Below are 11,332 nucleotides of genomic sequence, written 5' to 3' on the forward strand. Positions count from 1 at the left end.
AAAACCTCAATTCTTTGAAATGATAGAGGGTTTCCTGCTTGAGTAGGTGGTTGGGCCAGGAGACCTGCAAGGTCCCTTCCAACTCTGTTATTAGGTGAATTGCTCAGAAGGGGCAGCAGCTTCTTCCTAAGAGTTGTGCCAAAGCAATGCCTGATTGGTCAGCATGATATTCAGGTAATTCTTCCTGTCAATCATCTCCTCAGTTATTCTTTTAAGCATTAGTTAAAATGGAAATGTGGAAATGTCTGAATTATAAAAAATATATAGACATAACAATAGGAATATAGAAATTATAGAAACAGCCGTACCATGGCCTAGAGGTGGAGTTCTTGCCTCACAATCAGGAGGCTGTGAGTTCGATCCTAGGTACAGGCAGATATTTCTCCTGGGGCGGGAAGCAAATATTATTACTACCGGTTCTGTGGGCGTGGCTAGGTGAGAGTAACTAGGTAGGTGTGGGTGTTTTTTTTTTTGCAGCACCCACCCACCTCTGCGCTCCTCAGGAAAGCCCCCTGGGAATCCATTTTTGCTCCCGGGAGGCTTCCCTGTGGCCCAGGAGGCAAAAAACAGAGTGCAGGGCGGGGAGGCGCAGCACCACCACCCTCCGTGCACCCCTTTTTGCCTTCTAGGCCTCAGGGAAGCCTCCTGGGCGAAGCAGTAAGACAGTGAGGGGGATCCCAGCACAGCTGATCATCAGAACAGCTGATCGTTGGGAGGAAAATAAATAAATACTGGTTCAGCCGAACTGGTAGCTGTTCTTTTACTACAGGTTCAGCCGAACGGTAGCATTTTTACTACCAGTTCACCCGAACCAGGAGAATACCACCAGTTTCTCTCTCTGCATACAATGAGAGTATATCTGCTGAACAAAACTCTGCATTGGCGACAGGGAATCTTATCTCCAGGGGGGATGAGCCTGCCTACTGAGATGAGGTGGACCGGTTGCTTTCGTGGTGTGGAGACAATAACTTAGTCCTCAACACCAATAAGACCAAGGAGTTTATAGTGGACTATAGAAGGAACAGATCAGACATCCAGCCCTTGCTTATCATTGGACAGTGGAGCAAGTTGCTAGTTTTAAGTTTCTGGGTGTTACCATAAAAGAGGACCTGACCTGGGGTGCCCACATTGCAGCCCTGGTCAAAAGGGCCGAGCAGAGATTATACCACCTGAGACTTCTCAGGAAACAATAGCTGAATGAAAAACTGCTGGTGACCTTCTACTGCTGCACCATAGAGAGCATTTTAACTTACTGCACCTCTGTAAGGTTTGCCAATTGCACAGTGACAGATAGGAAAGCACTCCAGAGGGTTAATTTCATTGCCTAGAAGATCATTGGTTGCCCTCTCCCCTCTTTGGAAGAGCTTTAAAGCTCCCGCTGCCTTAAGAAAATTCAAAATAGTCTCAAAGATCCATCTCATCCTGGACCCCCCCCCTTTTTTTTTTTTGAACTATTACCATCTGGCAGACGGTACAGAATAATAAAAACAAGGACAAATAGGCTGAAAATCAGCTTCTATTCCAGGGCAATAGCTCTTCTGAATTCTGCTGTATAGTGCAGTGTTGGTGTGGTGTCGAGGGTTTCCGGATCAATGTGTGGAGGGTGAAGGATGTATGTGTTTATTTTCATGGTCATGATGTGCACTGAAGATGGTGTTTGATTTCATTGTACGAGGTGCAATGACAATAAACTAAACTAAACTAAACTAAACTAAACTAAACTAAACTAAACTAAACTAAACTAAACTAAACTAAACTAAACTAAACTAAAGGGAGGGCATCCGGCCAATAAACACTCCACCCCGCAAGGGATTGTGGAGTCGTTAAAAAAAGATGAATAGTAATATAGAAATTATGTGCGTAAATGAAATTGAAGACAGGTGAATAAGGTGGATAATAGGAGGAGTTTTCTGGAAAAAAAATCTATCACTTGATGACCAATGTTGGGGAAAAAAATAATTCAGTTGACAAAAAAGGTGCCTCTTGCCTTAAGGTAAAAGTAAATTTCCCCTGTCCAGTTGTGTGCCACTCTAAGGGGCTCACCTTAATCCCAGAAGAACATGAATCTGAGAAACTTCCACACATGGATTTGGATCTGACCTGAAAGCAACTTGAGACTTCTGTGATTCCATGCCATTGGCTGCAATGAACAAGTTAATTTATTTCTGGCTCAGTTGCACATAACTGAAACCATAGTAAAGCTATTTTCTCTTTAAGCGTGTGATGCTGGCTCTGAGGGATCTATGATCAATCCAGGTTCTGGATTTGCAGTAACTTCTTTGGCTCTGGCCAATGAGTTTCTCCGGCGTTCTCTGCAAAATGAGTGCGTGTGTGTTTCGGTGTGGGTGCAAATATTTCCCCCCACACACACACACACACTTCTCTTTCATTCCTAACCGAGCATAAAGAACCCAATTTAACACTTAACGGAGAAAAATCTGAGTTCAAATTCAACACCACCCAAAAATCCAATACATCCAGATTCAGTCCTGCTAATTGATGTGACTTATTTTCATAAAATACCATAAAATGGAGGCAGTTGACATTTGACTTTAAAAGACACCCCTTGCCCCAATTATTCAGATAGTCTTCCACTTGCAACAGTTCATTCAGGGACCGTTTGAAGTTACGATGACACTGAAAAAAGGGGACATGACCATTTTTCACACTTATGACCATTGCAACTTCCCCACGGTGGTGGGATCGAAATGCAGGCGCTTGGCCACAGATTCATACTTATGATGGCTACAGTGTCTCTTTTGCTACCTTCTGACAAAGAAAGTCAATGGGGAAGCCAGATTCACTTAACAACCATGTTACTAACTAAACAGTTATGAAATCTCCTGCTGGTTTATGCAACTAGACAGTTGGCTGTGACACAATTACCACGGACAACGTGCTGCGGTGTTCGCTAAATCAAGTCGATCTTTGGAAATATATCACAAGAAGATAAGCAGAGTTTCTGAAAGCCAGCAAATTTCGGTGGCTTTTGCAGAATGTCAGCAACTTCTCAGAAAAAAACCAACCACATGGACTGTCCTTTATTTATGTTCCTTATAAAGCCACTTTGTTGATTCAAGGGAGAGTAGCACAGAGAAGACGAACTGCAACTGAATAATTCCTAGTCCCCCGTAAGAAGAAGCTCAACGAAAGAAAAGAGACGTGATTCCTGAGGCTTCAAACAGGTATTTCTGGAGTCCGACCTAGGATGCTGCATCTTCTTGTGGGGTTGGGTTTACCGTATTTCCTCAAAAATAAGACCCTGACTTATATATATTTTTTGCCACTAAAAAAGGCACCAGGTCTTATTTTCAGGGGATGTCATCCACTGACTAACCTCACTTGTGCGTGTGCCCCCCCTCCTTTTCACTGTCAGAGGCCTTCAGGAATTTCTTCTGTGACCTGCAAGGCTTTCCTGAAGGCCTCTGCAGCCGATAACAGAGCTCTGGATCGATCCGGAGCTTTCTTATCAGCCATAGAGGCCTTCAGAAAAGCCTTGCCAGCCTTGGTGGCTGCAGAAGAAATGGGCCGGCAAGGCAGGTATCGGGGTGTGTGAGGCCTGGCTACACCTGTCCAAAAAGGTTAGTAGTAGGGCTGCTCCATCCTCCCATCCTCACCCTAGCTTAATTTTTAGCTGTGCACTCTGGAGTGGGAGGGATCTTAATTAGGGCTTATTTTGGGGGTAGGGTTTATATTGGGTGCATGTAAAAAAATCAACCTAGGACTTACTTTCAGGGTAGGCCATATTTTTGGGAAAACAGATTATTATAACACCAAAATAGCCATGTCATGTCTGGATATCCATTTCTGGATACTTTAGAGCAGGGGTTTCCAACCGGGGTGGCGAGACGATATTCCAGGGGGTGCAAAAACTTGCATATAATTATTTACTTTTGTAAGGGGTGCGACAATATATCAGAAGCGTTCTAGGGGTGCAGGGTATAGAAAAGGTTGGGAACCCCTGCTTTAGACGGTCAAACAGTCTTTAAGAGATGGATTCTCCCTAGAAACCTCATTCTAGTTTTATCTCTGGTGGTTTCTAGGATTCTTGCATCCAGCTTAGACATGTTTTGTCTTGGATTTGAGCATAGCTTGATTATTCCTAGGATACTTATTCCTAAGAACCTGGACAGTCACTTGTCTGAAATGGTATAACTTCGATCTCCTACTTGAGCAGGTGGCTGGACTAGAAGACCTCCAAGGTCCCTTCCAGCTCTATTCTGATTCTGCTGCATTTTGTGAAAAGGAGCTTGATGGTACCACATCAGCACCATTAGCAAAATCCCTGTGATTTCTTGTGGGCCATTTCCATTCAAGAAGGACTTGAAGCAGCAGAATTGGTTAACAGAGAAATTGGAGAAACTGCAGAAGTTGGGGAACTTAGATAAATCAAAATATTTTTCCATCCCTCCATATCTTGGGCCAGACTATTTTTTAAAAGAAAGTTTTGATGGGTCAAAGCATCAGAGCAAAGGCTGGATGATTGGCCAATGGTGGGAAAGTATAGGAACAAATGTCCAAAATCATATACATCAGTGGTGGGATTCAAAATTTTCACTACCGGTTCTGTGAGCGTGGCTTGGTGGGCGTGGCAGGGGAAGGATACTGCAAAATCCCCATTCCCTCCTCACCCCACTAACCTGCTTTCCAGCTCCGTTCTCCTGTGCAAGGCAACTAAAGAAGACCCAGCCAATCAGCAGAGAATAGATGGGGGCGGGGCCAGTCAGAGGTGGTATTTGCCGGTTCTCTGAACTACTCAAAATTTCCGCTACCGGTTCTCCAGAACTGGTCAGAACCTGCTGAATCCCACCTCTGATGTATATCACTGGATGTTTTAGTTGGGCTCAATGATCATTTAATCCAACCATATACAGGAAATTTCCTATTCCAGAATTCCTAATGACCACCCAATCTCGGATTTGAAAGCTTTGATTTAGAAGAACTGGTGGTTATTCCAAGCAGCCAGTTCCGCCATCAGCAAAAATATTGCCGTCTCCTTTTGTGCCCCCTGTGTAAAATGCAAAAGTATTTTGAGTGATTTAAAGAGGAGTGACACCACATTCTTCATTTCTACTTTTAGCAAAGTTTGGTTATTTGCCCCCCAGTTAATATGGGGAGAGGAGGAGGGGTGATTTGTGGTAGAGAAGACCAAGACAACTTGGACGCTTCTAAGAATGAGAAATGATCTTCCATTTAAAACTGTTTCCGTTCATAAACAAACTGAGATGTTTCTAAATGTATTAAAGTAGATTGGTTTGTTTCCAAGTAAATGCAACACGAATTGGTTGAAGTTGACTCGTCATAGAAGGGGTAGAAATGAGTTGGAATTCCACCCTCTAGTGATGGACCATGGGAATTGAAATCCAGCCAGTTTGGGAACATCACATCAGGAAATCTTGGAGAAAAGAGCATGCATGCATGTTTATATTACAGATAGTCCTCGACTTACGATGACAATTGAGTCCAACATTTCTGTTGCTAAGTGAAACATTTGCTAGGCGAATTTTGCCCCATTGTATGTCCTTTCTTGCCACAGCTGTTAAGTGAATCACTCCAGTTGTTAAGTTAATATCCTGGTTGTTAAGTGAATCTAGTTACCCCGTTGACTTTGCTTATCAGAAGGTCGCAAAAGGGGATCATGTGACCCTGGGACCCTGCGACCGTCGTAAATATGAATCAGTTGCCAAGCATCCAAATTTTGATCACGTGATCCTGGGGAATGCTGCAATGGTTGTAAGTGTGAAAAATGGCCATAAGATATGTTTTCCCCAGTGCCGTTGTAACTTTAAACAGTCACTAAACGAACTGTTGTAAATCAATGACTCACAAGCTTTTTAGGGTCTATCAAAGTTGGTGGCAGGAAAGCAGATAATCCTAAGGCATCCAAGGGCAGATAAAAAGAGGATAATTTAGCTAGAGAATTTGGAAAATTTTGGAACAAACCCAGGGCTGTAAAGGTAAAACATTTCCAATTTGCCTAGACTAATGTCAAACTTTTAGCAATGTTGATAAAGAAAAGGTATTGGATTACAGAAGTTTCACCTACTCAATACAATTACTGTATTTTTTGGAGTATAAGATGCACTTTTTCCAGCCCTAAAAGTGGGTGGAAATGTCTGTGCGTCTTATACAGTGAATATTGCCAAAGCCCCACCCACCCACCCACCCACCAGGCCCCCACCCTTCGGCCTCTTGCAAACAGCAAACTGCCTTGTCCGCTTCAGCACAGCCTGATTTAGTACAAGCAGCTGATTGTCGGTTGGATTGGCCTCCTGATGATCAGCTGTTTCAGGCTGCAGGGATCGCCATCGCCTATTGCCGCCTCCTCACGCCCCATTTTCGGCCTCCACGTCCCATTTTTTTTGCCTCCGTGCGCCCCATTTTCACCCTCCGCACACCCCATTTTCCACCTGTTTTGATCCCCACTGCCCAGAACAGGCTGAAAATGGGGCACGCGGAGGCGGCAATAGACGATGGCAATCCCTGCAGCCTGAAACAGCTGATCATCAGGAGGCCAATCCAACCGACAATCAGCTGCTTGTACTAAATCAGGCTGTGCTGAAGCTGACCAGGCGGTTTGCTGTTTGCTGCAAGGAGGCAAATGGCTGGGAGGCAGAGGCAGATTTTTTTTTCTCTCTCTTGTTTTCCTCCATGAACACTAGGCACATCTTATACTTCAGAGCGTCTTATACTCCAAAAAATATGGTATTTTAGCACCTTTAACATGTTATTCTTCCTAGTTTTGAAGATTTCCAGAGCAGGTGGATCAAATAACATGAATTCTTTGATTCTCTCTTTTCCAGATTGTTTTCATTAGAGAAGATCATCTTAATTTTTTTAGGTGCTAGTCATCATGAATGCTAGTTCCACTGCTTTGTGGCTTCCCAATGTACCCTTGCCACCCCCCTTGGAAACTGACTCTGACCTAAACAGGTTCAGAGACATCCTTAAGATCGTCTTCTACACGGTTATTTTTCTCCTGGGTTCCCTCGGCAATGGAGTTGTGATCTGGATCACCGCCCGCCAGGTTTCACAGACCATCAGCTGCGTCTGGTTCTTCAACCTAGCTGTGGCTGACTTTCTTTTCTCTGTGAGCCGTATAGCACCTCTTGTTGCGGTGAAGGAAGGTTGGATCTTCGGGAGTTTTGCATGCAAAGCCAACGGCTTCATCAAGTACCTCAACATGTTCTGCAGCGAATTTCTCTTAGCCGCAATCAGCATGGACCGGGCTGCTTGTATCGCTTACCCATTATGGGCCAGAAAACACCGGAACATCCGCTTGGCATGGCTCGCCGCCATCGGAGCTTGGGTCATGGCCATCATCACAAGCATTCCTTTCTACCTTTACCGGAAGCTGGACACGAAGAACAACCGAACCAAATGCTTGGTGATGCTAAAGGGAGAAGAACTGGGAGTAGAAGTGTCTATCTCCATGTTGAGACTGATATGTGGGTTCTTGGTCCCCTTCACCATCATCGTGCTATGCTACGGCATCATCATCGTGGTCCTCAGGAGACGTCAGACCTCCCACCCCTCAAAGAAGTCCTTCAAGGTCATATTGGCCCTGGTGGTGACCTTCTTCCTCTGTTGGTTGCCCTATCACATCACCCAGCTCCTTAAATGGCCAGGATTGAGTGGCCCAACCTTCTCGTTTGTTACTCTTTTTACGGCCTTCTTGGCCTACCTCAACAGTTGTGCAAATCCATTCCTTTACTTCTTCATGGGCATGGACTACCACAAAAAGTTGACCCTCTATAATATCATCAGGGCACTCAAGAGAACCTTGCTGGAAGAGGGCAGCTCTCGAAGTACAAAATCCACTAGTAGCCACAAAGGATCAATTTCTATGAATGAACAGGCAATATCCTCAGAAATCTCTCAGTTGCACTGTGAAAACTCAACCGGGGATAGGATTCAAATTTCTTAACTACCAGTTCTGTGGACATGGCCTAATTTGTGGGTGTGGCTTGGTGGTCATATGACTGGGTGGGCATGGCTTACTGACTAGGCATGGCTTGGTGGTCGTGTGACTGGCTGGGTGTGGCTTGTAAATATTGACCTTTTTTATAAAAAAAAAGAGCAACTTTTACCCAAAATCAGGCAAAGCAGGCAGGCAGATTGAGTTGCTTGCAGAATCACAGATTCACTCCTAGATCTATGATTCTGCAATCTGCTACCTGAGTCTGTACTGAAAAATAGAAGCTTCAATCCTAAGGAAGGTTCAGCTCTGCTTTTAGATTAGCTAGAAAGCAAGAAATCCAATGATTTCCTGCTTTCTAGCTAATCTAAATCTCCTGGCACAGCAGAACAGTTGATGGTCGAGGGGGGAAAAAGGAAAAATAGAAACATACCAAACGCAGGCAAGTTTGATGGCATGCATGCCAGGTAAAGAGTGAGTGGGGGGGGAGAGGAAAGGAGGGGCGGGCCAGCCAGTGGCGTGATTTGCCGGTTCTCTGAACTGCAAAGAATTGTAACAACCGGTTCTATAGAACTGGTCCGACCAGGTAGAATCCCACCCCTGAACTCAACCACTCAAATGTGAAGCATCCCCAGGAGCAGTGAAAATTTTAATTTGTGTACTTCCATTGTTGTCCCATCCTCAAGCCATACTTTTGGACATGCTGAATTTTTAAATATTTGTAGGTGGAAAGGGCTGACAGAAAGCAGCCTTTTCCCTCGTAAGAGCCAAGGTGGCGCAGTGGTTAGAGTGCAGTACTGCAGGCTACTTCTGCTAACTGCCGGCTGCCTGCAATTTGGCAGTTCAAATCTCATCAGGCTCAAGGTTGATTTGGCGTTCCATCCTTCTGAGGTGGGTCAAATGAGGACCCAGACTGTTGGGGGGGGCAAGAGGCTGACTCTGTACACCTCTTAGAGAGGGCTGTATAAAGCACTGTGAAGCGGTATATAAGTCTAAATGTTATTGCTATGGTATAACGAGCTGTGAAATTGCTTTAATTGTTTTGCATTGGTTACATAACATCTGTGCATCCATGTCAGTCATATCTGAATGTTGATTTCTTTCAGGCCCTTATTCATCAGGAACCTTATCATGGTTTATCTCTAATTTTAGTCAAATCATAAGCCATCATGGAACCATCTTAAAATGATAGCTAAGATAGCCTCTGGTTCTGCTTTTCTTGTTTTGAAAAGAACACGGGCACCGAACTTTGGCGACTTTAAGACTTGCGGACTTCAACTCCCAGAATTCCCCATTCCCAGCATGGCTGGGAATGGGGAATTCTGGGAGTTGAAGTCCGCTAGTCTTAAAGATGACACGGCTGGACACCCCTGCTTTTGGCCTGCAATTTTATGGATGCAAGATTATACTCAACTGTGCTATTTATTGTTTATACTTGTTAGAAAATAGGAAATTGCTCCTGCAAGAACCTGGTGAGAAGCTTGGGCGTGCAGAAGCGATTTCTGATGTTATGTGTGCTGGAATTATTGGGATGGGTAGAAGCTTCCTTGTTCTGCAATAAATCTGTCGTTTTTTCCCCCCCCTTTCTGGTGACTCTTAAGTGCATGTTGCAAAAGAGAGAGTTAACCAACTGTTGTCAAATCTGGTGGTTAGGTAACTCAATTTCTGTCTCGGATTACTATCAGAGTTCCTCTGAAGCTGTCTGAAAGGATTCTGCAATGAACTTCCTCAACTTTCCTCTGTTCAAAAGAAGGCTCTTCAACGTTGATCCAACTTTTCCAAGAACGGTCACACTAGGTATTAACTGTTTCACTTAGCAACAAAAATGTTGGGCTCACTTGTGGTCATACGATGAGGACTGTATGTATCTGGAGGGAGCCGTCAGCTTTAGAAGGACAATACAACACCCCCCCCCAATTCTACCAGCCTTTGCTCTGTGTTTGCTTTCGTTTTAATGTGAATGTTTTCAACTGTTACGTTGTGGTTTACATTTTTAGTACTACTTCTTTGTGTTACTAAAGTACTACTAATTAAAGTACTTTAGTGCTACTTTGGGCTCTGGGAAGGTTTACAGGCTTGTTACTATTACAACTAGACAACGTGTGATCAGTTGCTTCATCATTTCAAAGGTATTTCCTTACCTAAAGAGAGAAATAGAATGATCACATTACAGGCAAAAAAAGCAGGGAGAACAGGAGTGACTTTTGGCTTCCTGCTGGTTTCCCCAGTGACTTTCCTTGCAGGAAGCTGACAGGGAGCATTGGAAATTATGGGATGGGCTCAGGGATGGGATTCTACAGGTTCGCACCTATTTGCTAGAACCGGTTGTTAACATTCTAAGCAGTTCGGAGAACCAGTTGTTAGAAGAAATTACTGGCCTAATCCTGTAAAGAAGGCAGGAAGGAAACATTCTGATGTTGCTTACAGAAACTGCCTCTCCATTAACCCTTATTACTTTGTTGGCAGGACTAGACTTCCTGTCTCAGGAACTTCTCTGGAGTTTTTTTTCCTCTTTTGATGGTACTTTGCTTTTATGGAGTGAGCATTCAAAGTTACAATGGCACTGAAAAAAGTGACTTATGACCATTTTTCACACTTACGACTGTTGCAGCATCCTCACAGTCACGAGAGGCCCTGGCGAGGAGATGCGTGCCTCGATGTGAGTGATGTTGAGTTGGCCACGCCCAGCCAGTCACATGACCACCAAGCCATGCCCACCAACTAAGCCACGCCCACAGAACCAATTGTTTAAAAAATGGAATCCCACCCCTGGATGGGCTGCTGGGGGTTTGCAGGGGTTTGGGAGAGCCCCTAGCTAAGATTCTGTGCAGTTTGGAGATCCCCCAAATCCCACCCCTGGCTGGCCTCGCCCACCCTCCCCACCCTATCCCAGGAGTCCGTTTTGGATGCAGATAAGTGCAGGGTGTGCACGGAGATACGGGAATGGTGAAAAACGGGCCTCCTGGAATTTTGGGAATGCCAGAACTGGGGCCATTTCCAGCTTCCAGATCCCGGCGAAGCTGTTTTCGCCCTTCTGGAGGCTCGAGAGCCCAGGGATGGCAAAAATGCCTCCAGAGCCCAGGGATGGCAAAAATGCCTCCCCCCAGTGCAGGAGGCTGACTAGGCCACGCCCACCATGGCCCCACCCACCCACCCAGCAACCAGGCAGAGAACCCCTGGCTACAATGTTTGAAGGCCACCCCTGGTTACGGCTCTGCAACCATTTTTATCCTTGTATAAATGAGCACTCAAGAACAATGCACGCTCCTTAAAATCTTGTCTTCTAGACCAGAGATCTTCAACCTTGGCCACTTTAAGCCTGGAGGACTTCAACTCCCAGGTTTGCTGGGTGGGGAATTCTGGGAGTTGAAGTCCGCCAGACCCCTCTTCTAGGCAGGTATAAACCGAGTTCTG

At 44.9% G+C, this 11,332-nt stretch overlaps 1 protein-coding gene across 2 annotated transcripts; it reads left to right on the forward strand.

Moving 5' to 3' along the window:
- The first annotated feature begins 2,967 nt into the window (after positions 1-2,967).
- Positions 2,968-9,493, forward strand: LOC113421175 (formyl peptide receptor 2-like). 2 transcript variants are annotated; one of them, XM_087971067.1, is made up of 2 exons: positions 2,968-3,185; positions 6,804-9,493. In XM_087971067.1, the coding sequence occupies exon 2, from the start codon at positions 6,854-6,856 to the stop codon at positions 7,925-7,927; it is 1,074 nt and encodes a 357-aa protein (XP_087827193.1). In that variant the 5' UTR covers positions 2,968-3,185; positions 6,804-6,853; the 3' UTR covers positions 7,928-9,493. The 2 variants fall into 2 exon arrangements, with proteins under 2 accessions (XP_087827193.1, XP_087827195.1); XM_087971069.1 differs by having other exon boundaries at positions 6,842-9,493.
- Positions 9,494-11,332: the final 1,839 nt, after the last annotated feature.

The sequence above is a fragment of the Notechis scutatus genome, chromosome 8, assembly GCF_049901735.1.
Source record: "Notechis scutatus isolate UNSWTSFEM ecotype Mainland chromosome 8, rNotScu1.2, whole genome shotgun sequence".
NCBI classification, from domain to species: Eukaryota; Metazoa; Chordata; class Lepidosauria; order Squamata; family Elapidae; genus Notechis; species Notechis scutatus.